Below are 26295 nucleotides of genomic sequence, written 5' to 3'. Positions count from 1 at the left end.
CAGCGGGTCCCGACAACCGACGCTCTATTTTACTGACGTCGGTTTCCGAGCCCGCTGACAGCTAAGGGTTAGGAAAACGGATGCCAGTAAAGTTGAGCGTCCGTTTTTCTAACCTGTTGACTGGTGGGTAGATTTTTGTTAATTTATTTTTTAAATTTTGGGTTTCTCCAACTTAATATCACTAGGATATCACTAGGATATCACTAGGATATTAAGTCAGAGGGTGTACAGGAAAGCAGGCATTAATTTCTGAGAGTAAAATGTTCGGTTCGGCCGCACATTTTACTTTCAGTATCCCGGACGACTAACTATTAGCTTCATCAACATGCATTTGCATGTGATGCGCGCTATTTGTTTTGGGGGGGGGGGGGGGGCGTTGGCCATGCGTTTTTGACGCGCTAAACCCCTTATAGTATAAGGGGTAATAGACGCGTGTCGAAAATGCGTGGCTAACTGGGTGATAAATGGTGCGCTCAGCCGAGTGCACCGTTCTGCATCGGCCTGTGTTTTACTCCAAACAATTACTTTATGTAGGTCATACCAAAGTAATTGCGAATCTCAGTGAAGTTTTTATTTCAATTGACAATTGTGTTTAGAAGTATTGCTTTTTTACAGATTGAGATTGGAAATGCATACAAACTGCATGCTGCTTATAAAGTCAAATTGATGTTTTATATTGTTTTAACAAATGTAATGGCAATTTTGTAAGTTGTAAGTCATCTTGGGTGTGCAAACAGGAAGGTGTCTGAGAACTGATGATGATGGCGGCAGTGGTGGTGGTGGTGCATGCTTAAGACACACATGCAATTTCTGTGGGGAGTCTTTACTGTTCTCCCAACAAAATGTTTTATGACAAAGGCTGAAAACTCTGAACGCAAAGAAAAAGTAGTCAGCTATAGTTTTGCAACCTTGTGATTTTATTCAAATTAAAATTGTTTCCCAGTTGATTTCCAAAATTATAGAAGAACCCACATCTTATAACAAATACAAGGCAATTTTAGAATTTTAGAACAGAAATGTTGCAAAGCAATTTCATAATAAAGACTTCTAACAGGTTTGTAGGAAAGTTTTCATATAATATGGACATGCCAGTTGACAGTAAGACAGGTGTCCTTGACAGAAGGAAGAGCGTCAACTTAAGCTGGTGAAGTTACTCTGAGGAACAACTGCGCACTTCCATGTTTAGACTTTTTTTTTTTTTTTTAAATATATTCCACTTTTTGGCACTTCAAAGTGTACATTCAGGTATTTCCCTATCCCCACAGGGCTTACAATCTAATTTTGTACCTGAGGCCACAGTGGGATTTAAAAACACTGGTTTCCCTGAGTCATAGCCAACTGCTCTAACCACTAGGCTACTCCACAACTGCCTGGGCAAACAATGCTTTTTTGACTAAACAAAAAAACAGCTAAGTCTGAGCAAAGGCAAAGTGGTGCCTCAAAGTAGCCAGCGAGTGTTTCTGTCATGACTTAAAATGTGAGATAATGCCTCTGGCCAGATGATCAACTTGAAGTTTCAGTAGCCTCCCCCTACCAGAGCTAAAAATTAATTCTTAGTTAATTTATCTTCCGCTGTAAGTGATAGATCCATTAAGGGGCAATTTTAAATGCCTGTGGAGATGTGCAAAGTCCACGGGTTCTTTCCATGTGGAATTTGTACTCGTTCTGAAAGGGAAAGTTCATATGTACTTTCCCTTTGAAAATTTTCCAGGGAAAAATACCCCCAGAGATTTGCATTTGTTGTTTTCTGTGGATAATCTTTCCCTTCTAAATAACATGGCTAGTTTTGAAAATGCACAACTATGCGTGCTGTTGCATTCCCCAGTTCTGTGAATGCCTCCGCTTATATGGGCAAATGTACTAGGCATGTTGTAAAGCCATGTGCGCGGAGGATGGAGAATTTACCTGGGTAAGTGGATTTACAGCACTGCCTGCTTAGTAATGATCTGCACCACAGAATACACTCAGCCTTAATCTCACTTAGAGGTCCACAGTCAAAGGCAATGTCCAGATAACTGAGTTACCTGGGCAAAACCCAAGATTTGCATCTTCCCCCTACTGTCTGGCTAAATTCTGTCTGAGTAACTCACCCACACAAAATGTAGCCATATAAAAGGAGGTGATGATAGAGGCATTCCTGTGGCATGGTTACGTTTTTAGCTGATACCCAGCGCCACCCGGACAGAATCAGCTAAGTAAGACTGCTTTCAAAAATACCTGTCCTAAAGTTATCCAGATAACTTCACCTGGATATATTCAGCAAAACACTTATGCCCAAATTTTAAAAGGCCGGCACATGTAAGATTGGGGGGGGGGTTACACGCCGAAGTGCCGGGCCCAAAGAAAGGAGCGGGCTGGGGGGGCGTGGTCTAGGCAGGGAGGGGCGGGGCAGGGCAGGCCAGGCCAGGACAGTGCCATTTGATGCTGTCCCGGGGAAGTGTGCGCCGGCAGGCGGCCGGCACACTGAGATTAATTCTGCTCCAGAGGAGCAGTAAGTAGCAAAATAAAAAATAGGGGATAGTTAATGATAGTATAGGGGTCAGGGAGTGGACTGGGAGGAAACTTCCCTAACCCTCTTCCTTAATTGGAGCGGACTGAGTGAGAAATGGGAAAGGCCTGCCTGCGTATTTTTTAAAAATCCCCCCCTCCCCCCCATTGCGCACGTGACTGACACCCGCCCGCACATGAGCGTGCCAATTATAAAATCGGGTGCGCAAGTGCACGGATATCATATTTTATAACATGCGCGTGGCAATTTTCAAAGACATTCACCCAGATAAAATGGGCTGAATGAAAACTGTTTTCCTCAAACAAGGTTAAAATTATGTACGCCTTCCTTAGCATTTGTATTTTTACCCATAACAAAAAGGCACTCCCATGGGTGTGTTCAGGCCAGGGGAGTAAAACAGTGTCACGTACGTAGAATTTCCAGAGGTACATATACTATTTTGTGCACTGTCAGTGACTCACTGGAAGTAATTTTCAAAAGGATTTATGTACTTAAAACTGGATTTTGTGTGTGTAAATGGGTTTTTAAAAAATTGCTATGATTGTCAATAGCTTTTAAGTGCATAAGTGCACTTTAGGTGTGTAAATGGGCTTTTTAAAATTGCTACGATAGTATGTTGCTTACACACGTAACTCTTTTGAAAATTACCTCCAAATGTGCATGTGCTTCTTATCTGCTAATCTTCAAATAAAGAGAATGTGAGTTGTTCCTGTTTGAGAATTAATGTAATGTAATATAATGTACGTAGGCTAAAATAGCCCGTGTACTTTGCACAACATGGGCTACTGAATATTTAACCTAGACTTATGAAGGCAAAAGTTTTTTCAAAGCAAAACCAAATGTACTTAGTTCATGACTCTGTTGTCCTCTCTTGATCTTTTTCCTTTCTTTTTTATCCCGATGTATTTGTTAATTTTTCCTGGTTTTGTTTTAGAGTAAAAGAGGTGCACATTTTAGTTTAGTCACACCCCTGTTTTAAAAAATCTTTTTTCCTTGACTCTCCTCTTCATCTGTCTGTTATATTCTTGCAATGCCTACTCTGCATTCTAATATGAAAAAAGTAGCAACCCTGAGTGACTAAGATTTATAATGCCAAGAGTGGCTAAGTACATTCAGACATTCAAAAAATGAATTAAAATCAGAAAAAATAACCCAGATTTTACTGATTTTGTTTACATTACTTAGAAACTGTACTGGCTGTGATGTTTTCCTATTACCGCTTTAGAGTTCTTTATTCTCAGCTCTAGTATACCTGCATCAGTCCAGGGGAAGTGCTGCTTTGTATTTGCTCTGTGCTGTTCATGGATAGCTTCTCTGATAACTATTTTCTCTGCTTTCGAACCTTTGCATTTTCTGAACTGAGAAGTTAATATTCAAGAGCCGGTGAGTGGGAACATTTTCTAGGTAAAGTTGCCCAGGTAATTTATCCAAATTCTCAGCAGAACATACCCGGCTGTGGGGTTGATTTTAAAAGGCGTGCACGTCCATGTGTGCGCGGTTCCCGGTGCATACACACGGACACGCTGATTTTATAACATGCAGGCGTCACCGTGTGCATGTTATAAAATACAATTCCTGCATGCACGTGTGCGCCCAATTTTAATATCGGTGCACATTTGCGGGTAGGTGGGGTCTCGCGTGCGCAAGGGAGGGGATTTTAAAAGATAACACGTGGCGACACGATCGGGCCTACACCTGTTCCCTCCCAGTCCAACTACAATTATGGAGCAGATTGGGAGGGAACTTTCCTATCCCCCTACCTAGCCTTCCTCCCTTTTCCTCCTCTCCTCCCCGACCCCTAACCCTACCCTATCGTAATTGTTTTTCTTTTAGAACTTACCCGGTCCTCCAAGCAGGAGTAAGTTCCCCAGGTTTTGTGCACGCGCCGGGCTTTGAAAATTTGGGCTTAAATGTTTGGCTCAAATTGCAAAATGATTTTCTCAAAAGTTGTGCTTAAAAGGACTGCTGCATTCTCTCTCAGATATACTGAGATGGAATTAACATTGTCATTTTCACCCCTGTAGTTGTGGGCAAAATACTGCACTGTAACCTGGAAGGCTATGGTCAGGCTCCAACTGAAGCCTTTTTTCCTCTCCGTGGCCGGGACTACACTCATGCTACTGGTTCTGCTCCCATTCCACATGCATGTTAAACATTATAAAAAGCCTCCTGCGCTTCCCTACTACTCATTTCTAAAGCCTACTAGACATACACAGCACTGTACAGATACTCATAAAACAAAGCCCCTTATCCCTGGAGCTTACAACTTAGTCAAGGCAAATATATATATATATATATATATATGACAAAAGTCTAAAGGAAGTTTATTTCTTGTAGAGAAATGGTTAGGATTTGAAAAGAGCCCCTTTAAAAGATAGCTTCTCCAGGATGTGGTGCTGCTATTGCATGTGGCTGTAGCATTTTCCCCATCAGTATTGTAGTGCAGAACTTGCTTAAAGCTGAAAATCAGTATTGAGCACCTAACTTGGTTTCTCCACCCTAACTCTAACCTCTATAAGTACCACTTTTTAAGAACCTAAATTTAGTGACTATTGAAATTAGGGTCCCAAATTTAAGTGCTCAGGCCTATTTCAAAAGAGCCAGTTTAAGGTACTAACTCCCTAACTTAGGGCTGGATTTTCTATCTTCGCACCGGTATGTGAATCCCGGAGCTAACGGGGGGGGGGGCGGGCCTGCAAAAGCCCGCCCCCCCCCCTGCTATTGGGTGCGATTGCTAACAGCTTTCGCACCCAATAGCGCTATTGTAAAAGGTGGTGCTATTGGGTGCGCTACTGGCGGTGATAAGGGGCCTTACCTTTTCGCCATCAGCGAAGTTTCCGCGGTGTCCGCCCCAACACCGCCCCAACTCCTCCTCTTCCGGTGCCGACGCTGCCCCGATCTAGGTATCGCACGCGAAAAGGGACTTTTTTTGCGTGCGAAAAGGGACTTTTTGCGTGCGATAGGGTTAGAAAATAACCCCTTTAGTCTCTTAAATCCATTGAAGATTGACCCTGAAATATTTAAAAGAGGAGCTGCAACTGATTAATAGCTTAAGCATAGGAGTCATGACAGCATCGAGAGCACCTATAAAGTTTATATTCATAAGTTCTGTATTTATTTATTTATTTTTATAAATAAACTTTGGTAAAATAGCTGATGCGCCCTACCATTATGCGCAACGGTACAATCCATTACACGCACCCCGTACTGAGAATGAGAGGGTTTGAAATCTTCAGGTTATCAGCAACCTCACTAGCTGCACGTGTTGTTGCTTTACATTGTACAGCCTGGCACTGACAAGAGTGTGGAAGCCACTGGCAAATAAACCGAAAGTGGCAGAATAAGGAGCATTTAACTTCAGCTCAAGTGACATTTGCAGCTTTCCTCAGCGCTCTTAAATTGGGCTGGTGGCTCCTTAAATAGATATTGAATATGTTACAAGACATTCTGTACATGGTATTCAAGGCCAATCATGTGCACAATTTAGCTGAGACCTGATTATAAAATGTTTCTAGCATAATGACTTCTAGAAATGACTAACTGTTCCTGGTGTACATGTTGCGTATACATTGGAGAAGCATACTACTCTGAGTATTGCCACTGTTTTTCCTTTTGATCTTCATGCTCTATGACTCCTAAAGAAGAGGCAAACTGGATGAAAGAGTAATTGAGGCAATGAGCACATTGCCTGCATGCCGCCACCAAATATTTCTACCAAGGAGCTCTAGTGATAGATATAAAACTCACACTTGTTCACCAGGGAAGCTCTGATGTAACCCCCCCCCATTATACCAAAAAAGCTACAGAAAATTCCCCCTAAACTTTGAGCTCCCTTTTATAGCTAGAAGTCCCTAATAAAATCAAACAGAATCCATTCAAGTGAATTATCAAAAGGAGTTATACATGTAAATACAACATACTATTGTAGCAATTTTCAAAAGCCATTTACCTGCATTAAGTACATTTAAAGCGGTTAAAACCTATTGGCAATTCAATAGCATATACTGTAGCAATTTTCAAAAGCCCACTTCCATGGGTAAAGTGCATTTACATATATAAAACCCAGCTTTAAGCTTGCAAAATGCTTTTGAAAATCAAGCCTTAAGCTTGGAAACAAAAAGGAGGCATTTCCTGCCCACACCCAATAACCAAGTACAGAGGTCTTCAAAAATAAGTAATACAACCTATCTGGCTGCAAACTAAGCAGAAAAGTAGAGGGGAAGGGAGGGATAGGAAGCTGCAGGTCACAACTTCAGCATACTCAAGGGCATGTATAATTAATGCTAATTATGGAGTAAAATTTTAATTAGGATGCAAGGCCTACGGTTCTCTCGGAACAACTGCAAGTACATTTTTAAAGGGAAACCACATAAGAGGTTTCCCTTTGAAAATGTGGCTGGCTCTGGTAAAGTGGCTCCAATGTACCCATATATATTTGCACCTGCTTTGAAGCAGGTGCAAATGTAGTTGCGAAAAATGGGCCTCATTTTCAAAAGCACTTACATGCTTAAAACTTGGATTTACATGTGAATGTAAGTGGGCTTTTGAAAATTGCTTCAATTCATATCATTGAATTGTCCATAGGTTAAATACATGCAAGTCCACTTTACACGGGTAAATGCCTTTTGAAAATTGCTGTGATAGTAGTTACATGTAATTCCTTTAAAAATTACTTCTTCAATGTGGGCAAATGGTTTTTGAAAATTGCTACAATAGCACATTACATTAATATGCGTAACTCCTTTGAAAATTCACCTAAATCTGCATGGAGCTTTCAACTCCCTCAACTCTCTCTGCTCCTTTCCCACCCATTTTTTGATGCAGGTTAAAATACTCCTGGCTCTGATTAGTGAGGGTATTTTTACCCATAGTGTGAGGAGGCAATTTTTAGTGGGACTTTTCATGTGGATAAATTACCCTCCCCGTCCATTCATATGCAAGTTTCTCTGATGCAGATCAATTCTAGTCATCATGAAATTCCGATCAGGCTCTGACAATGGAGGACTAGAGCTGTATTTCTTTGTGAGACTAAGACATTATTTGGTGTAAATTCTTATAGAAGAACTTTCTGAAAGATAAGTTTCCCTGATGTAATTCCAATAGCCCCGGCTTTGCTGGGATTAATACAGAGTCAGCGGCCATCCCATTCCATCATCACACCCACTTTTCTTTAAGAAAAAATGAGCTACCAGACCATTTCCAAATACTCCAAGGTCCAGACTAACTCACGGGGAAATGTTAAAAGTAACAAGGTCAATTAAATGTATATTACAGGCTAGAAAAATCTAATGACTACTATATTACCTAGATATTATCTGGCACGCACTACAAGGATAAGAATATTTGCCAAGACTCAATTTCCAAGGGAGCAATATTTAAAAGATTTTGTGTGGGTCAACATGTATTTACCTGTATAAAACCCAGTTTGAAAATATCCCCTTTCCTCCCTCCCCCCCCATGGAAAAAAACTTTCCCAGATGTAAAACAGTTTGCATACTTTTTGCTATAGAAAAAAAGCAGGCCGAGTTTTAGTTGGAGAAGTCAAAGTACATATGAGAATTTCATTTTCAAATCAAGTACTTATGGTGTGTGTTTCACTTGAATTTTTGTTTGAAAACTTGCTGCAGGCCTCGGGTACAACGTACCCTTGGGACTGCAAGCTATGTGGGGTGAGGGTGGGGAGGTTTCATTAATGCTTTTCTAGTTTGCAGCTTATTAAATGTAACTTTCTTCCATTGCTGACTGAGAAAGAAAAGAGTTCTAAGTCACTTGGGTGGCACAGTTACTTACTGGTCACACCCTCCCCCTCCTTGAAGTGTATCGTTATTGTGTAGCACTACTTTTTAGTGTTGTGCTTCTGCAATGAAAGGCTGAGAGCTTACAGGCCAGTCTGGCACCGATTGCTGAAAAGCTGGGTAATGACAGCTGGATCTGCAAGCGTTGAGATATCTCCAAGTTCCTGATCGTTTTTGGCAATCTTCCTCAAAATCCGCCTCATAATTTTACCTGAAAAGGAAAAAGCAGTGTTCCCTTCAGAATGTGCACGTCAAAGAATCGTACCGTGAGCAATTAGTACAGAAATACAGTGCTAAGGCCCCGTTTTAAGACTACTGAAGATCAAGATGCTTAGAGTCATACATTTACCAGGAAAAAGATTCTGATATCTTTTATTGGACCTATACAATTTTATATATATATTTTTTTTTACACAGTTGGTTCCATTTTCAGATTCGTGGGACATTGCTTCTGAGGGGATGAAAACTTTCAGTGGGGTAGTCATTATAGCCTGTAGCAGTAAAAAGACGCTTTGATTTTATGAAAAGATGATATATCAAGTCCGAAATAAACTAAAGAGGCTGACGGCACCTTTTAGACCTGCTAATTTTATTTGTGGCATGAGCTTCTGAGAACAAGAGACCACTTTGTCAAATCTGTAAAGTGTAATAGAGGAGGTGGCTATAAGTATATGAAGACGGAACAGATTGTGGAGGGAGTGACAGCCAAGGGACCAACCATTAAACAAATGAATATTAAAAGCTGGTAAAGCTCTCAGTTTTACCAACACTTACTATTCACACCAGCGAGAGAAGGAAGAAGTCTACTCTTCTCCCGCTGCATTTGACTGGCACTTTGGGGGTTTGCAACTGGGAGAGGGACATTTGGAGGTGAGGATGGGGGGTAGCAGTGTATGTTTGTGGAGTGGGGGGAGAAGGGGGAGGAGGGGGAGGAGGGGACTGCCTCAGCCTCTACAGTTTTAGTGGGATGAGAAGGGTGGCTCAGCCCACTGCAATTTTCAATTGAGCAGGATCAGGAGAGGGGCCATCTACTGCTACAATTTTCTATTTAGTAGGATAGGGAGAAGGCCCTCCAATGCTACAATTTATTATTAATAGGATCGGGTGGGGGAACTCTGTGGCTGCTGAATGCTTATTTCTTAAAATCAATATTGAGTAAGGGAGCCATTGGCAAAGTTTCCTGGACAACTTTATCAGAGTATATTCAGTGAGAGACTCGTCCCGCTGAATATCTGACTATCAGGCCGATACAGAATGGTGAGCTCAGCCGAGCGCACCGTTTAGCCCCCATTTGGCTGCGCGTTTTTGACGCACTATTATTACCCCTTATACTGTAAGGGGTAATAGCGTGTGGAAAACGCGCAGCCAGCCCCCCTGGAACTAATAGCGCTCATGGTGTCCCTAGCGCCTCCTAATTAGTGCGGGCCCTAATTTAAATAAAGAATCGCACGCCCAGGAGAGGGGCCTGGGCACGCGCGCCGGGAGAGCGGGCGCTCACCTCGGAGCACCGGCTCTCCCACAGAGTTTATTGAATCGGCCTGAAAGTTAGCTGGCTAACTTTATCTGGATAACTTTGCCTCTAGCCAGCTTACTCAATATTGACCAGTTTTCACAAGAAATATAAACCGCAAATCAGAGATCCACAAATAAAGATCCACAATACAGAAAGGAGGCAGCAGAAAAATTATTCCTGAAATGAAAACATTATGACCAAAAGAGCAATTTGGTATAAGCAAATCAAATACTGTAATGAGAGCAAATCCCACAAATAAGAAAACAGGTAGAAAATCAATTTTGAACATTGGCTAATTCCTCAGATCTAAGCTCCACAGGTATACGTGATTTAGAAGATGGTAAATCTTATGTTTTTCTTATGTAAGATAAATAGAAACGTTTTGGTTCTTACCTGCTAATTTTCATTCCTGTAGTACCACGGATCAGCCCAGACTCCTGGGTTTTGCCTCCCCTCCAGCAGATGGAGGCAGAGAAGTTTTTACGGACTCCATCCTATACCCCTGAGGTGCCACCTAGAGTCTGTCAGTATTACACTGTACCCAAGCAGTAAGAAAATATCAACTCTAAATCACATTATAAACCAACCTCACCCAAAAGCAGAGGGAGTGAAAAACCTGAAACCCAATATAAAAACAGCCAAACATTCTGCAGAATATGTATAACAACCAGCTGAGCAGACTCTCCATCCCTTCATGGATGGGACTCTGGGCTGATGCATGGTACTACAGGAATGAAAATTCGCAGGTAAGAACCAATTTTCCTTTCCCTGTATGTACCCGGATCAGCCCAGACTCCTAGGATGTACAAAAGCTTCCCTAATCTAGGTGAGACTGAGAGAGTCCCGCTCGGAGCACATCAGCTCCGAAGGAACCGGGATCTGGGGCCCGGATGTCCAGACGATAATGCCTGGCAAAGGTGTGTGCAGACTTCCAGGTCACCGCCCTACAAATTTCTTGCGGCGACATCTGCTGACATTCCGCCCACGAGGCCACCTGTGAATGAGTAGAATGCGCCTTAAACCGACCAGAATCGGACGGCCTTGGACCAGGTATGTGGATACAATCGCTTCCTTCAATCAGCGTGCGATAGTGGCCCTTGAAAACTTATGACCCCCTTCTAGGTCCACTCCACAGGACGAACAGATGGTCCGAAAGACGGAAACTATTCGTGACCTCCAGGTACCGCAACAATGCCCTCTTCACATCCAACTTCCGTAAATCCTTAAACTCCGGGATAGACAAATCCATACCCGCTAAGGAAGGAAGCACCACCGACTGATTTAAATGGAAGGAAGACACCACTTTCGAGAGAAAAGAGGGAACCGTTCCACAAGGACACACCTGAATCCGAATTACGTAGAAAAGGTTCTCTACATGATAAGGCTTGCAGTTCCGAAACACGCCTTGCGGAAGAGATAGGCACGAGAAATACCACCTTCAACGTCAGGTCTTTTAGAGTAGCCTGCTTCATTGGTTCGAAAGGTGCATTACAAAGGGCACGTAGCACCAAATTCAACTTCCATGATGGTCAGGGATTCCGGACCAGAGGGCGCAGATGCTTAACTCCGCGCAAGAACTGAACCACATCTGGATGGGCCGCCAGACTGACGCCCTGCACCTTCCCCCTAAAACACCCCGGAGCTGACACCTGCACTCTAAGGGAATTGAAGGCCAACCCTTTAACGAGACCCGCTTGCAGAAAGGCCAGGACATCGCCACTGAAGCCCGGGATGGTACCACATCGCGGTCCAGGCACCAAGATTCGAAAATGTCCAAACCCGAGCATACGCCATGGAGGTGTAAGTCTTACGGGAATGCAAGAGCGTAGCAATCACGGCCTCTGAGTAACCCTTACTCCTTAATCTCCGCCTTTCAAAAGCCATGCCGCTAGACAAAAGCTTTCCGCCTCTTCTAAACACATGGGCTCTTGGTGCACGAGATTCGGAGAGGGACGAAACCTCAGCATACCATCTACCGTGAGTTTTAGTAGGTCTGCAAACCATTGGCGCCTCAGCCACTCTGGCGCCACCAGAATCACCGTGCCCGGATGAGTCTCGATGTGACGCAGGACTTATTGACCAACGGCCATGGTGGGAAAATGTACAGCAGAATGTCCTTTGGCCAAGGAAGGGCCAGAGCATCCACCCTTTCTGCTCCTGGCTCTTGCCGCTGACTGAAGAACCGAGGTGCCTTGGCATTGCAAAACGTGGCCAACAGGTCTATGAAAGGAGTGGTCCAGTGGTTGCACAACAGCCGGAATGTCTCGGAGAGTTCCCACTCTCCTGGGTCCAACTGGTTTCGACTGAGAAATCCGCCTGCACATTGTCCACTCCAGCAATGTGCGTTGCTGCTATCCTGTACAAATGCTGCTCCGCCCAGTGATTAAAAGCTGAGCTTCCGTCGCCACCAGACGACTCTTGGTTCCACCCTGATGATTGATGTAAGCCACTGTCGTCGCATTGTCGGAGAGGATTCTGACAGATCGGCCTGAAATCCAGGGAAGGAAAGCTTGTACAGCCAACCGTACTGCCCTGGTCTCCAAGCGATTGAGCGACCAAAAGGACTCCGTCCTCATCCACCGTCCTTGCACCGCTCTCCCTTGGCAGACGGCCCCCCCAACCGGAGAGGCTGGCATCGGTTGTCACCACCATCCAAGATGGAATTTCCAAGTCCACCCCTCGATGTAAATTGTCCGGTTGTAGCCACCACGACAGGCTTGCCCGCGCCGAGTCTGTCAGGGGCAGACAAAGGTGAAACTTGCCTGAGAGCGGATCCCATCTGGACAGCAAGGTTTACTGAAGTGGACGCATACGCGCAAAAGCCCAAGGCACCAGATCAATCGTGGAGGCCATCGAACCCAGGACTTGCAAATAATCCCAGGCACTGGGACGAGGCTTGGATCGCAAAAACTTCACCTGAGTAAGAAGCTTGGACAGTCGTTTCCAAATAGCGTGTCGAACTGCACTCCCAGAAACTCCAACGACTGGGAAGGAACCAGATGACTCGTCTGGATTGACCACCCAACCTAACGAGCTGAGCATCTGAAGAACCCTCTGAACTGCTGCACGGCACAGTTCTTCCGACTTTGCCCGAATCAGCCAATCGTCTAAGTAGGGATGCACCAGTATCTCCTCCTTCCGCAGGGCCGCCGCTACCACCACCATAACTTTGGTGAACACTCTGGGTGCCATCGCCAGACCGAACGGTATAGCACAAAATTGGAGTTGATGCCTGAGAACTGTGAAGCGCAAGTATAGCTGATGGTCCGGATGAATCAGTATGTGCAAGTAAGCTTCCATCATGTCTAGAGAGGCTAGGAACTCCCCCTTGTGCACGGATGCTATCACGGATCGGAGAGTCTCCAAGCGGAACCGAGGCACCTTTAACGTCCGACTGACGCTTTTTAAGTTGAGTATGGGGTGGGAAGTACCGTCTTTCTTGGGTACCACGAAATAGATGGAGTAACGCCCTCGTCTGAGCTCGCCTTTGGTAACCGGAACGATGGCCTCTAGGTCTTTTAAGCGCTGTAGGGTCTTTTGAACCACTTGGCATTTTTGATGGTAAGAGCACGGAGACACCAGATAACGCTCCTGAAGTGGCTGTGCAAAATCTAAAGCGCAGCCTTGCTCTATTATTTGGAGGACCCATTGATCCGAGGTCAAACTGGCCCACTCCTCTAGAAAAAGGGACAACCTTCCCCCTATCCGTGGAACGGGGGAGTGGACCAGCCTCACTTCATTGAGTGGACTTGAGGCCTCCATGAGACTGAGGGGCCCCACTGTCTCTGTTTGGTCGGCACCCCTGAAAGGACTGGTTCCAGGAGTGTTGACGACCTGGAGCTTGGCGGACTAAGAACCCGAGGATCGTGAGGAGCGAAAACGCCGATTCCCCCAGAATCTCGCCCTCTGAGCAAGAGATCCCAGTGTTCGCGAACTTGTGGTCCTTGTTCTCTCCCAGCGACTTGATCAGATCCTCCAACTGTTGCCCAAACAGCAACCACCCCTTAAAATGCATGGAACCAAGCTGAGTCTTGGAAGAAACATCCACCGCCCAGTTGCGAAGCCAAAGGAGCTGACGAGCTGAGACCGCCGAGACCATAGCCCGACCCAAGGTCCTCAGAAGATCATAAAGGGCATGTGCACTGTAAGCAACTGCGGCCTCCAGCCGACCCGCTTGAGCCACTTTCTCCGCGGATAGCGATGACACCGACTGCAACGTTTGCACCCACCGGAGGCTAGCTCGGAGCGCAAAGCTGCTACACATAGCCGCACGGACTCCCAGCGCAGAGACTTCAAAGATCTTTTTAAGCTGGAACTCCAATTTGCGATCCTGCAAATCCTTCAATGCCGTGGCTCCTGTCCTCGGAATGGTGGTCTTCTTAGTCACTGCCGACACCGCAGCATCGACTTTGGGCACTTTAAGGAGGTCAAGAGCATCGTCTGGGAGCGGGTATAATTTATCCATAGCTCGACCGACCTTCAAGCCCAGGTCGGGAGTGTCCCATTCCCGAAACAATAGGTCCGTGACTGACATATGGAACAGGAATTGACCTAGGTGGACCCCTAAGGCCCATCATCACCGGATCAAAGGCATCCAGCCGCAAGTCCTCCGGAGGAACGTCAATTCCCAATTCCTCCAGAATCTGCGGGATAAGTGGTCCCAACTCCTCCTTACAGAACAAACGGACCATTTTTGGGTCATCAGCTTCGACCATAGGCTATCCCCCTTGCTTAGTTGGTTGGAGCTGACCATCCGGATCCGCGCCTCACCCCTGATCCAGCAGGGGGGGGGGGAGGGAGGAGACTTCCCCCTCCGAGGTGTCCACTCCCGCAGAACCTGGTGTTGCCTGCGAAGGCTTGACGCTGCGACGCCTCACTATTTTGCGGGCCTTCAGGACCTTATGGAGCAACCAGACTAAATCCGAGGAGGACGAGGAAGGAGACTCGTCCGAGGCCCCCTAGGCATCCTTCTCCAAAGACTGCTCTCCTGCTCAGCCTGTATGTTGCCCCCCCCCCCCCCCCCCGGAGGTCCCAGGCCGTGGTGACATAAGAACATAAGAAATTGCCATGCTGGGTCAGACCAAGGGTCCATCAAGCCCAGCAACCTGTTTCCAACAGAGGCCAAACCAGGCCACAAGAACCTGGCAATTACCCAAACACCAAGAAGATCCCATGCTACTGATGCAATTAATAGCAGTGGCTATTCCCTAAGTAAACTTGATTAATAGCAGTTAGTGGACTTCTCTTCCAAGAACTTATCCAAACCTTTTTTGAACCCAGCTACACTAACTGCACTAACCACATCCTCTGGCAACAAATTCCAGAGCTTTATTGTGCGTTGAGTGAAAAAGAATTTTCTCCGATTAGTCTTAAATGTGCTACTTGCTAACTTCATGGAATGCCCCCTAGTCCTTCTATTATTTGAAAGTGTAAATAACCGAGTCACATCTACTCGTTCAAGACCTCTCATTATCTTAAAGTCCTCTATTATATCCCCCCTCAGCCGTCTCTTCTCCAAGCAGAAAAGTACTAACCTCTTCAGCCTTTCCTCATATGGGAGCTGTTCCATCCCCTTTATCATTTTGGTTGCCCTTCTCTGTACCTTCTCCATTGCAACTATATCTTTTTTGAGATACGGCGACCAGAATTGTACACAGTATTCAAGGGGGGGACCAGAATTGTACACAGTATATGACAGGGGGGGAGGTCCACTCCCCGCCCCCAGAGCTTCCATCTCCTGCTGTCTGAAGTGCCTTCAAATGGCCTCCATTCCCACGCTTATGGGGAACGGATCAGGGGGCTGTCGCTGCTTGCTCGAGCCTCCCAGGCTCTCTGCCAGCTTCCCTGCACGTTTTGGTGCCGCTGCCTCTGGAATTTCTCATTTGAGCCCTAGCCGAGGTTCCCTCCCCGCCCGAGAGGCACGCTGTACAAATGTTGGCCCTGGATAGCCGCGTGCGCCCTGCTGCAACTGGAGCAGGCCACACCACGCGGCATGACCGTGATCTAAATTTAGACCTGACACTGGAGGGAAGCGTGCTGGAGAGCGCTATCGCTTGGGAAACCGCGGGACGCGACTGACCAGAAACACGACAGTAAAGGGAAGGGAGAACACTGGGCCAATCGCATGGAAACAAACAAGAAAACTTACGGTACTTTTTTTTTTTTTTTTTTTTAAGGCACCAAATGGCTCTAAGCGCCTTCACTCTGGGGGTGAGTGACCCGGGCTCCCCCCGGTGTCACCCCCAGGCACAGACATATACAGGGTTCTCAACCCTCTGCTTTCTAGCCTCTGCTACCAGGGTGGATGGTCCCACCAGGACCTGCCAACACCCTGGGAGGCTAAAGGGAATCCTCTTCACAAATTTCTTTCAGAAGAAATTTCCTTTCCTTAACCTGTGCTTTTCTTTTTTTTCCAAAGTTAACAACACTAACACACACCTAACCAGACTCAGGGTTTTGTACCTCCACCATCTGCTGGAGACAGAGAAATACTGACAGACTCCACCTCAGGGGTATAGGATGGAGTCCGTAAAAACTTCTCTGTCTCCATCTGCTGGAGGGGAGGCAAAACCCAGGAGTCTGGGCTGACCCGGGTAAGTACAGGGAACTGATAATCGATTAGGCTCCCAAAATACATATCCAAGATCTTTATACCCAATACAACATTTAACAGGATGCTTTTTTTTTTTAAACTTAATTTCCAAGACACACAATGGTACAATAAACGATAAATGTCTCTTGAATAAGGCTGTAAACTAAAGAATAGAGGTGTGCCAGTTCCAGTATCGACTCCATATATCTGTTTCTGATGTTCTACTGTTCTACTGTTTAAACTGTTATATGTAAAGCCTGTTGCTAATTTATTGTTTCCCTGTAAACCGAAGTGATGTATAACTATACGTACCTCGGTATAAAAGAATCTATAAATAAATAAATAAATAAATATCATCGTACTCCTGGAATTTGCCCTTTAAAGCAAAAGTTATGTGTTCTATTACTACAATCTCAGCAACTATATTTGTCCAAAAAGCCATTTGAGGGGACATTTTCCAAAACTTAGCAATAGTCAAGCACCCCACATTAAACAAATGACACCCCAACCTTTCAATATGTCTAGAATGGTCTTGTTCACACCAGCTTTCTAATAAACATAGCTGGGGAGTCAGCACTACTAACGACCTACAATAGTTTCTGCTATAGCATGTATGTTTGACCAAAAGTCCCAACAATTACACCACATATGTAAATAAGTCCCGAGTCCCCCACAATGTCTCCAACAGAGAGGGCTTGAGTTTCTAAACTGGCAAAAATACAGGGGGTAATCTGTAAGAATGATGCAGTAACGTGTACATCAGTTATTAGCAGGATACTTGAGAGCAAACTTTGCTGTCTTAAAGGTGAATTTTAAAAGCCTGATGCGCGCCAAGACCGGGAGATAGGCAAATATGTTGGGCTGGCGCAAGCCGAGCAGATTTTAAAAGCTGCTTGAGTACATGCGTATCTCCCGCTACATGCACAAATGTAAAGTTCTGAAAAAGGGGTGGGGCATGGGTGTGGTCTGGGTGGAGCATGGGTGTTCCTGGATTTCACCTTGAAATTTGCCTATAGATAATGGACAATTTTCTTAGTGGAAGAGAGTGGGCAGTGGAGTGCCTCAGGGATCTGTATTGGGACCCTTACTTTTCAATATATTTATAAATGATCTGGAAAGAAATACGACGAGTGAGGTAATCAAATCTGCAGATGATACAAAATTGTTCAGAGTAGTTAAAGGAAAATTAGTTCTTACCTGTTAGTTTTCGTTTCTGTAGTACCAAGGATCAGTCCAGACTGCTGGGTTATGCCTCCCTTCCAGCAGATGGAGTCAGAGAAAAGCTAAAAAGCACCCCCCATATAACCTGATGTACCACCTGCGATCCCTCAGTATAATCAATATCAAAGCAGAATGAATGGCTGTTATTATAATTATTTTATTTTATGTTGTTTTACCAACCAATAACTAGATCAAGTCAAACCTAAAACTATTGAAAAAATAGAACTTGTATTAACGTCTTAAAACAACTATAACTGATGACAAAAGGAAGTTTGTCGCGGAGATGTGTAATCTTTGAAAAAAATCTGCCAAGAGAAATACAAATAGCTGAATGGACTCTCCTGCCTATGGGCGGGCGTCTGGACTGATCCTTGGTACTACAGGAACGAAAATTAACAGGCAAGAACTAATTTTCCTTTCCCAGTATGTACCAGGATCAGTCCAGACTGCTGGGATGTACCCAAGCTGCCTTAAAAGGGGTGGGGTCTGGAGAGCCCCGCGCGAAGCACACCCCTGCCAAAAGAATCCACCTTCAGATCCCGTACATCCAACCGGTAATGTTTAGCAAACGTGTGCAATGATTTCCAAGTGGCCGCCCGACAAATCTCTTGGGGCGAGACACATTGGCTTTCTGCCCATGACGCTGCTTGTGACCTAAGAGAATGCGCCTTAAGACCCTCCCGGTACTGGGCGCCCATGACATATGTAAACTGAAGCAATAGCATCTTTCAACCAGCGGGCAATAGTAGCTTTAGAAGCATTAGTCCTTTTCTTAGGACCGCGCCACAAAACAAAAAGATGATCAGACAATCTAAACGGATTAGTAATCTCCAAGTACCGCAAAAGGACTCTACGGACATCCAACCTCCTCAGATCCTTATCCTCATCAGAGGATGCTGGCAACTCGACTGACTGGTTGACATGAAATGCCGAGACTACCTTCGGAAGGAATGAGGTCACTGTCTGAAGAGAAATCCCCGAATCAGATATACGCAGAAAGGGCTCTCGACATGACAAGGCTTGGAGCTCCGAAACTCGTCTAGCCGAACAGATAGCCACGAGAAACACCGTTTTAAGCGTTAAATCCTTCAACGAGGCCCGCTTCAAAGGCTCAAAGGGGGACCCGCAAAGGCTATGGAGAACCAAATTTAAACTCCAGGACGGACAGTTCGCGTGCACTGGAGGCTTCAAGTGCTTGGCCCCCTTCAAGAATCGTGCCACATCCGGGTGAGCAACAATGGAAGCACCATCAACCTTACCACGAAAACAGCCCAAGGCTGCTACCTGCACTCGGAGCGAACTGTACGCCAAGCCCTTCCGTAAGCCGTCCTGCAAGAAGGCAAGAATGTGAACAATAGTGGCCTGTCGCGGGGACAAACAACCCACAGCATCAAGAACCAAACACTTTCCATACCCGAATGTAGGTGATAGATGTAGAAGTTTTCCTTGCCCAGAGAAGGGTGGTAATAACCGCCTCCAAGTAACCCTTCTTCCTTAACTGTCTCCTCTCATAAGCCAAGCCGCTAGACAGAAGCGGGTGGCCTGATCGAAAAATACTGGACCCTGCTGGAGCAGGTTCGGCAGGTGACCGAGGCGCAAAGGACCGTCCACCGCTAGGTTGATCAGATCGGCGAACCACGGTCTTCGCGGCCACTCTGGAGCCACCAGAATCACCGGCCCCTGGTGAGATTCTATGTGTCGCAATACCTTTCCCACCAATGGCCAAAGAGGAAACACAAAGGAAAATGTGCGACAGCCAAGGAAGAACCAGGGCATCCACCCCTTCTGATCCATGATCCCTTCTGCTACTGAAAAAAACGTGACGCCTTCGCGTTCAGATGAGTCGCCATTAAGTCTAGACAGGGGGTCCCCCACCGGCTCGAGATCAGCCGCATTGCTTCCCCGGACAGCTCCCATTCTCCGGGATCTAGCCACTGTCAGCTGAGGAAGTCCGTCTGAACGTTGTTGACCCCGGCTATGTGAGACGCAGCAATGCAGGCCAGATTGCGTTCTGCCCAGGTCATTAACATGTCCGCTTCATCGGCCACGTGGCAACTTCTTGTACCCACTTTGACGGTTTATGTAAGCCACGGTGGTCGCATTGTTGGAGAGAATCCTTACTGCCTGGTGGTGGACCAGGGGTAGAAATTGTTGTAGCGCCAGATGAACCGCCCTGGTCTCTAAGTGATTGATGGACCACTTGGTCTGCGATGGCGTCCAAAGACCCTGTGCTGACCTTGATTGACAGACCGCCCCCCAACCGGATAGGCTGGCATCGGTCGTCACAATTATCCATTGAGGATTCTCCAGGTCTACCACTTGAAGTAAGTGATCCGGAGTTAGCCACCAATCCAGACTGGATCTGGCCGGTTCTAGTAGAGGCAATGGTAGGTGGAATTCTTCCGACTTGGGATCCAAACGAGAAAGCAGCGCCCTCTGCAAAGGTCTTATATGCGCAAAAGCCCAAGGAACCAATTCCAGGGTAGATGCCATAAAACCAAGAACCTGCAAATAGTCCCACACCACGGGTGATGGAAGAGACAACAGGCGCTGTACCTGAGACATCAACCGTTCCATTTGCAACAGAGGCAGTGAAACCTTGCCCACGGCGGTGTCAAAGCGGGCTCCTAAAAACTCCAATACCTGGGATGGAACCAGCTGGCTGTTTGCACAATTGACGACCCATCCTAGGGACTGTATGTGACGCAAAACCGAACGAACCGCTTCCTTGCAGAGGACCTCCAACTTCGCTCGTATGAGCCAGTCATCCAGGTAGGGATGTACCAAGATCCCTTCCCGCTGAAGGCTCGCTGCCACTACTACCATTACCTTGGTGAACACTCGGGGAGCCGTCGACAGCCCGAAGGGCAGGGAGCAAAACTGGTAATGCTGTCCCATGATCATGAACCGCAGAAACCTCTGATAGTGTTCTTGGATCCCTATGTGGAGGTAAGCTTCCGTCAAATCCAAAGAAGCCAAAAATTCGCCTTTGTGGACTGCCGCAATGACCGATCTCAACGTCTCCATTTGAAATCGAGGTCCAAGATCGGCCGGAAGGATCCCTCCTATTTGGGCACCACGAAATGAATGGAGTAGCGACTGGTCCGGCGTTCGGTCCCGGGAACCGAAACAATGGCTCCTAGAGTCTTCAACCGGGATAATGTTTGGAGCACCGCTTGCTGCTTCTGCTGAGGCCCGCAGGGAGATTCTAGGAAGAGATCCCAAAGGGGGTCAAGCAAAATCCAAGCGTAACCGCGACTTATAATATCTAGAACCCAATGGTCTGAGGTAATCTTGACCCATTCCTCGCGAAACCGGGAGAGTCGGCCCCCGATCTTTGGAACTGAGGAATGGGCCGGCCCCCCTTCATTGGGGTCTTTTGTTGTTGTGGGTGAAGGCATGGGAGGCTCCAGCACGCTGAGACCGTCTGCCACAAAAGGAATATGCCCATGATTGCGCCCGTGTAGCCAGCTGCCTAGGGGTATAAGAAGAAGAACCCCTAACAGACCGGAAATGGCGTTGCCCCCGAAAACGGCCCCTATAGGTACTGGGCGAGCAGGCGGACCTGGGTTTGTCTTCCGGTAGCTTGTAAACCTTGTTGCCCCCCAAGGCTTTTATGAGCTGCTCGAGCTTGTCTCCAAATAGCAGTTTGCCCCGGAAGGGAAAGGAACCCAGCTGAGATTTAGAAGAGGCATCCGCTGACCAGTTACGGAGCCATAGCAGGCGCCTTGCGACACCGCCGAAGACATAGTGCGTGCCGAAGTACGAAGGATATCATAAAGAACATCTGCCGTATAGGCTACCGCTGGTCCATTCGGTTCACCTGCTCAACCTTTCCCGGGGGAAGGTCCTGGGCCGTGAGCATCTGTTGAACCCAACGGAGAGTAGCTCTCTGCATGAGGCTGCTACATACTGCGGGCCCACACCCCCAAGGTGGACACTTCAAAAATCCGCTTAAGTAACACTTCCAGTTTTCTATTCTGGAGGTCCTTGAGCGCTGTTCCTCCCGTCACCGGGATAGTTGTATGCTTGCCTATGGCCGTGACCACCGAATCTACCTTAGGAATCTTAAGCAGGTCGAGAGATTCATTAGGAAGCGGGTAAAGTTTTTCCATGGCCCTACTAACTCTCAAGGAGGCCTCAGGAGTTTCCCATTCACGGGTCACCAGCTGAAAAAGCTTTGGATGGAAAGGAAAAGTTTGGGGTGGGGCCCGAAGCCCCGCCAAAACTGAATCTCCTGGAGAAGAGTCCGGCACAGCTTGCGGAACGGGGATCTCCAGTTCCTGAAGCACATGGGAAATTAAAGGATCCAGTTCTTCTCTGCGGAACAAACGGAGCACCTGCGGATCATCCCCCTCCACCGGAATGGCACTGTCTACCTCATCGCCCACATCCGGAGTGGAGGGGTCCTGAGTCCCCGGATCCGCAGGAGTAAGAGGGCCAGGCAGCCCATCCCCCGGAGCAGAGCGAGCAGTGCGAGGTTCAGACCTCCCCTGGTCTGTAGAAGCCCTAAAAAGTTTAGCCTGGCTAGGAGACTGGGATTCCCAGTAAGTCTCTGCTTCTATATACGCCTTATGCAAAAGTAACACAAATTGTGAGGAAAATGGGTGCTGCCGCTTTAAGGGCCCCCCGGGGGTAAGGTCGGAGGAGGAGTCGAGTCTGATGGTAAACTGCGCGGTCGTTGTGGGCTTAGGGCCGGCGGGGACAAATCAGACAAATCAGCAACTCCGTCCGATGGAGGCAAGATGGCCACTGCTCCTGTGCCGATCTGGAGCGAGCCAGGCCTCTGCCTCCCAGCTGACTGCCCGCCGCACGATCCACGCGGACGCTGTACGGCCACCCCCCGTGCCGAAATTGATCGCCGCGAAGGCTCCTTGCCCCCTGAAATACACCGGGAGCAGAGGCCTTCGCGGGAGAGCCGGGTCCCCGGCTCCCCACAAGCAGTACACACTGTCCCACGTGGCATCGGGAAAACGCGCGAAGCAGCCGGGTGAACACTCCACCCCCTCCGGAGGCCCGGGAGAACGTGGCAGGCTAGGGCTGAGGAAGGAACCAGGCGCTTTTAAAAGTAAATTCCTTCATTTTTTTTTTTTTCTCTCAGCCCTCACTGAACAGCCAGGCTAAAGAAACAGAGGAATTGTGCATCTCTGAACTGTCCAAGGAGGGGGAGAGTGACCGGCCTACTGGTAAGTTTTCCCCCTCAGCTCACCGGGCTAGTGTACAACTCTCCGGGAAAACGGCTGTAGGGCAATGCCCTGCCTCGCCTGCCTGCAGCTAGCTGCTTTGCTTACTGCTAAAGGTTTTGCAGAGATCAAAATCAACTAACATCTTTTTTTTTTTTTTATAAAATTGATCTAGTCAAAGGCTTTCATCAGAAATCAAACCTGTCGGGAGAAAGTCCCAGGAAATTTAGATAGAAACAGGACCGCAGGTTATGCCTCTCAATCTGCTGGAGTCAGAGAAATACTGAGGGATCGCAGGTGGCACACCAGGGTATATGGGAGGTGCTTTTCAGCTTTTCTCTGACTCCATCTGCTGGAAGGGAGGCATAACCCAGCAGTCTGGACTGATCCTGGTACGTACAGGGAAATCACAAGCAGATTGTGATAAATTGCAGGAAGAACTTGTGAGACAGGAAAATTGGGCATTCAAATGGCAGATGAAATTTAATGTGGATAAAATATAGGGAAAAATAACCCATGCCATAGTTACACGATGTTAGGTTCCATATTAGGAACTACCACCCAGGAAAAAGATCTAGGCATCATAGTGGATAATACTTTAAAATAGTCGGCTCAGTGTGCTGCGGCAGTCAAAAAAGCAAACAAAATGTTGGGAATTGTTAGAAAGGGAATGGTGAATGAAATGGAAAATGTCAATGTCTCTATAATCGCTCCATGGTGAGACCGCACCTTGAATACTGTGTACAATTCTGGTTGCCGCATTTCAAAAAAGATATAATTGCGATGGAGAAGGTACAGAGAAGGGCAACCAAAATGATAAAGGGAATGGAACAGCTCCCCTATGAGGAAAGACTAAAGAGGTTAGGACTGTTCAGCTTGGAGAAGAGACGGCTGAGAGGGGATATGATAGAGGTGTTTAAAATTATGAGAGGTCTAGAATGGGTAGATGTGAATCTGTTATTTACTCTTTCAGATAATAGAAAGACTAGGGGGCACTCCATGAAGTTAGCATGTGGCACATTTAAAACTAATTGGAGAAAGTTCTTTTTCACTCAACGCACAATTAAACTTTGGAATTTGTTGCCAGGGGATGTGGTTATTGCAGTTAGTATAGCTGTGTTTAAAAAAGGATTGGATAAGTTCTTGGAGGAGAAGTCCATTACCTGCTATCAATTAAGTTGACTTAGAAAATAGCCACTGCTATTACTAGCAACAGTAGCATGGAATAGACTTAGTTTTTGGGTACTTGCCAGGTTCTTATGGCCTGGATTGGCCACTATTGGAAACAGGATGCTGGGCTTGATGTAACCCTTGGTCTGACCCAGTATGGCATGTTCTTATGTTTATTTTATTTATTTATTTAGATTTATATTCCGCTTTGTTCTTAGATACGCGGTGGGTCCCCTGCTGTGTAACTTTACTTCTGATATGGATGGCACGTAAATTGTAAAACAGAAAAAAAGTAAACACATCAGAGGAGTTTTATGGGTCAGGGCTAACCGGGGAGAAGGGAGGCTATTAAACTAGAGGGATCTGGAAATCCTATTCCTTAACTTGGCGAACTGGGAACAAACTGGTAAAACTGATAATAGCGTTGGCATGCGTGTCTTAAAATTCCCCCACTTATGTGGTAGAAGTGGCATTTGCACGCATAGGCACACATCCACTTAAAATTGTGTGCACATGTGCATGCAGTCAGGCTATAACATGCATCCATATACGTTCGTATGTTATAAAATGGCTGCACCCCTGGGTGCGAGCCGACGAACGTGCGCACATGTGCGCTCATACACCTGTTTAAAAGTTACCATCTTACTTTGCACTGCACTATGCATTGACAAAAAAGGTTTACATTTAAGTAGAGTTGTACGAAAAACATCTGGATACATTTTTATCTTGGTACCCATAAATTGGGTATTTTGTGGATGATTTGACCCATAAATTAGTACCAACAAAATAAAAGTCTCAACGTTTTGTCTGAGTCCACAACAAGAGTAACCAGAAGAGTCCCCCTTAGAAGCTGCTGTTGAAATAGTTAAAATGGTTTAGTTCCTTTTCAATAAAGAATTTCAAAGGGAAATACATTGTTTGTTTAAACTTTTGCACCTTGAGGTCCCAGAAACAGTATGAGTTGTCTGGTACAAGATAAGGACAGACAAATGTTTCTTTGCTTCACTGGTGATTAAAAAGGGAGGCTGTAAACAGTCTCCAGCAGGATGTTTTCAAGGTTAAATTAGCTTTCCCAGAGTAGTTAGGAATGCAGATGTCTTCACCCTTTCATCTTCAAACAAAAAGCGCTCATCTTAACATTTTATCTTGGTAAGAAAGTTTATTTATTTAGATTTTTTTTTTTTTAATATTACACTTTTCTGCACTTCAAAGTGTACATCAAAGCAGATTACATTCAGGTACTGTAGGTATTTCCCTATCCCCACAGGGCTTACAATCTAATTTTGTACCTAAGGCAATGTGACTTGCTCAAGGTCACAAGCAGAGACAACAGGATTTGAACCCTGGTTTCTCTGGGTCGAAGCCCACTGCTCTAACCACTAGGCTTCTCTTTGCATATGCCATGTCAATTTGGAGTCAAGTCAACATTTCACGCTGACTTCCCATGCGCATATAAATGAATAAAGGGTTAACATAAAAGAACTTTCAGTCTCTTGCTTGATGTGGTGTTTGCAACTTTTTTTCCATAATACAGTAACAATCAATGTCTCAAGCTCTTGCTCATTCTATCCCAATTTAAAGAAGAGCTGTTTTAGCTTTCGAAAGCTTGTCAGAGCAACTCTGGAAGTGCCAGGAGCAGGTAAGAAATACCTAACTCTCGGCAGGGGATTTAGAGATTTGTAGGGTGGCCTGCACAGATCCTGGGTGTCATATAATGTCCTTATGCTATCCCTACCACCCATCAGGATCCCAGCAAGCACTGCATAGGTCTCACCTGCAGCTGCCCACCTGCGTTCTTCTCCTGGCAGCTTACTATCTGCCAACTAGGTTCCTGCTTGTCTATGGGCAAGAAATCTGCCCACAAGCTAATCCTCGATTTTCTGCGAACACTGAGGTCACAGACTCTCAAAAAAAGGCATTCACAGTCCATTTACTAAAATACTGGGTCACTAACCAGTCTCAAAACACAGTGCTAATAAACTAATAAGTTTATTATTAAAAAGGATATACAGAAGTACTTCTCAAAATGTGGGTCAGGACCCCAAATGGGGTCATAACATTTTCAGCTGGGGTCACAAGTACCTCAAATGGCAGCACTCTTCAGGCACTGCCAGCAACATTAGTAATGGAAGTCAGCATGAAGCCTGTGAGCCAGCATTCATTCACAGGCCATGCAGCAGCACTCCCCTTGCATGAATTCGTGGTAACAGGAAGCCCTGCATGAAGAAGAATCAGGACTGCTGCAGGACCTATGAGCTTGCAATACTTCATAAACCCCATTTGACTTTCACTACTAATACTGTAGCTTCTTG

At 46.1% G+C, this 26295-nt stretch overlaps 1 protein-coding gene across 1 annotated transcript in view; it reads right to left on the bottom strand.

The window, feature by feature from the left end:
* Positions 1-896: 896 nt before the first annotated feature.
* Positions 897-26295, bottom strand: part of ACSS2 (acyl-CoA synthetase short chain family member 2) — a 196116-nt gene continuing 170717 nt past the window's right edge. Inside the window, exon 18 of the mRNA XM_029611496.1 lies at positions 897-8515. Coding sequence (XP_029467356.1) covers positions 8388-8515 — 128 coding nt within the window. The 3' untranslated portion in view covers positions 897-8387. The remainder of the gene's footprint in view (positions 8516-26295) is intronic.

Source organism: Rhinatrema bivittatum, chromosome 8 (genome assembly GCF_901001135.1).
Source record: "Rhinatrema bivittatum chromosome 8, aRhiBiv1.1, whole genome shotgun sequence".
Lineage (NCBI taxonomy): Eukaryota > Metazoa > Chordata > Amphibia > Gymnophiona > Rhinatrematidae > Rhinatrema > Rhinatrema bivittatum.
Note: the sequence above shows the minus strand (reverse complement) of the source record. Positions and strands in the feature narration are given on the sequence as shown.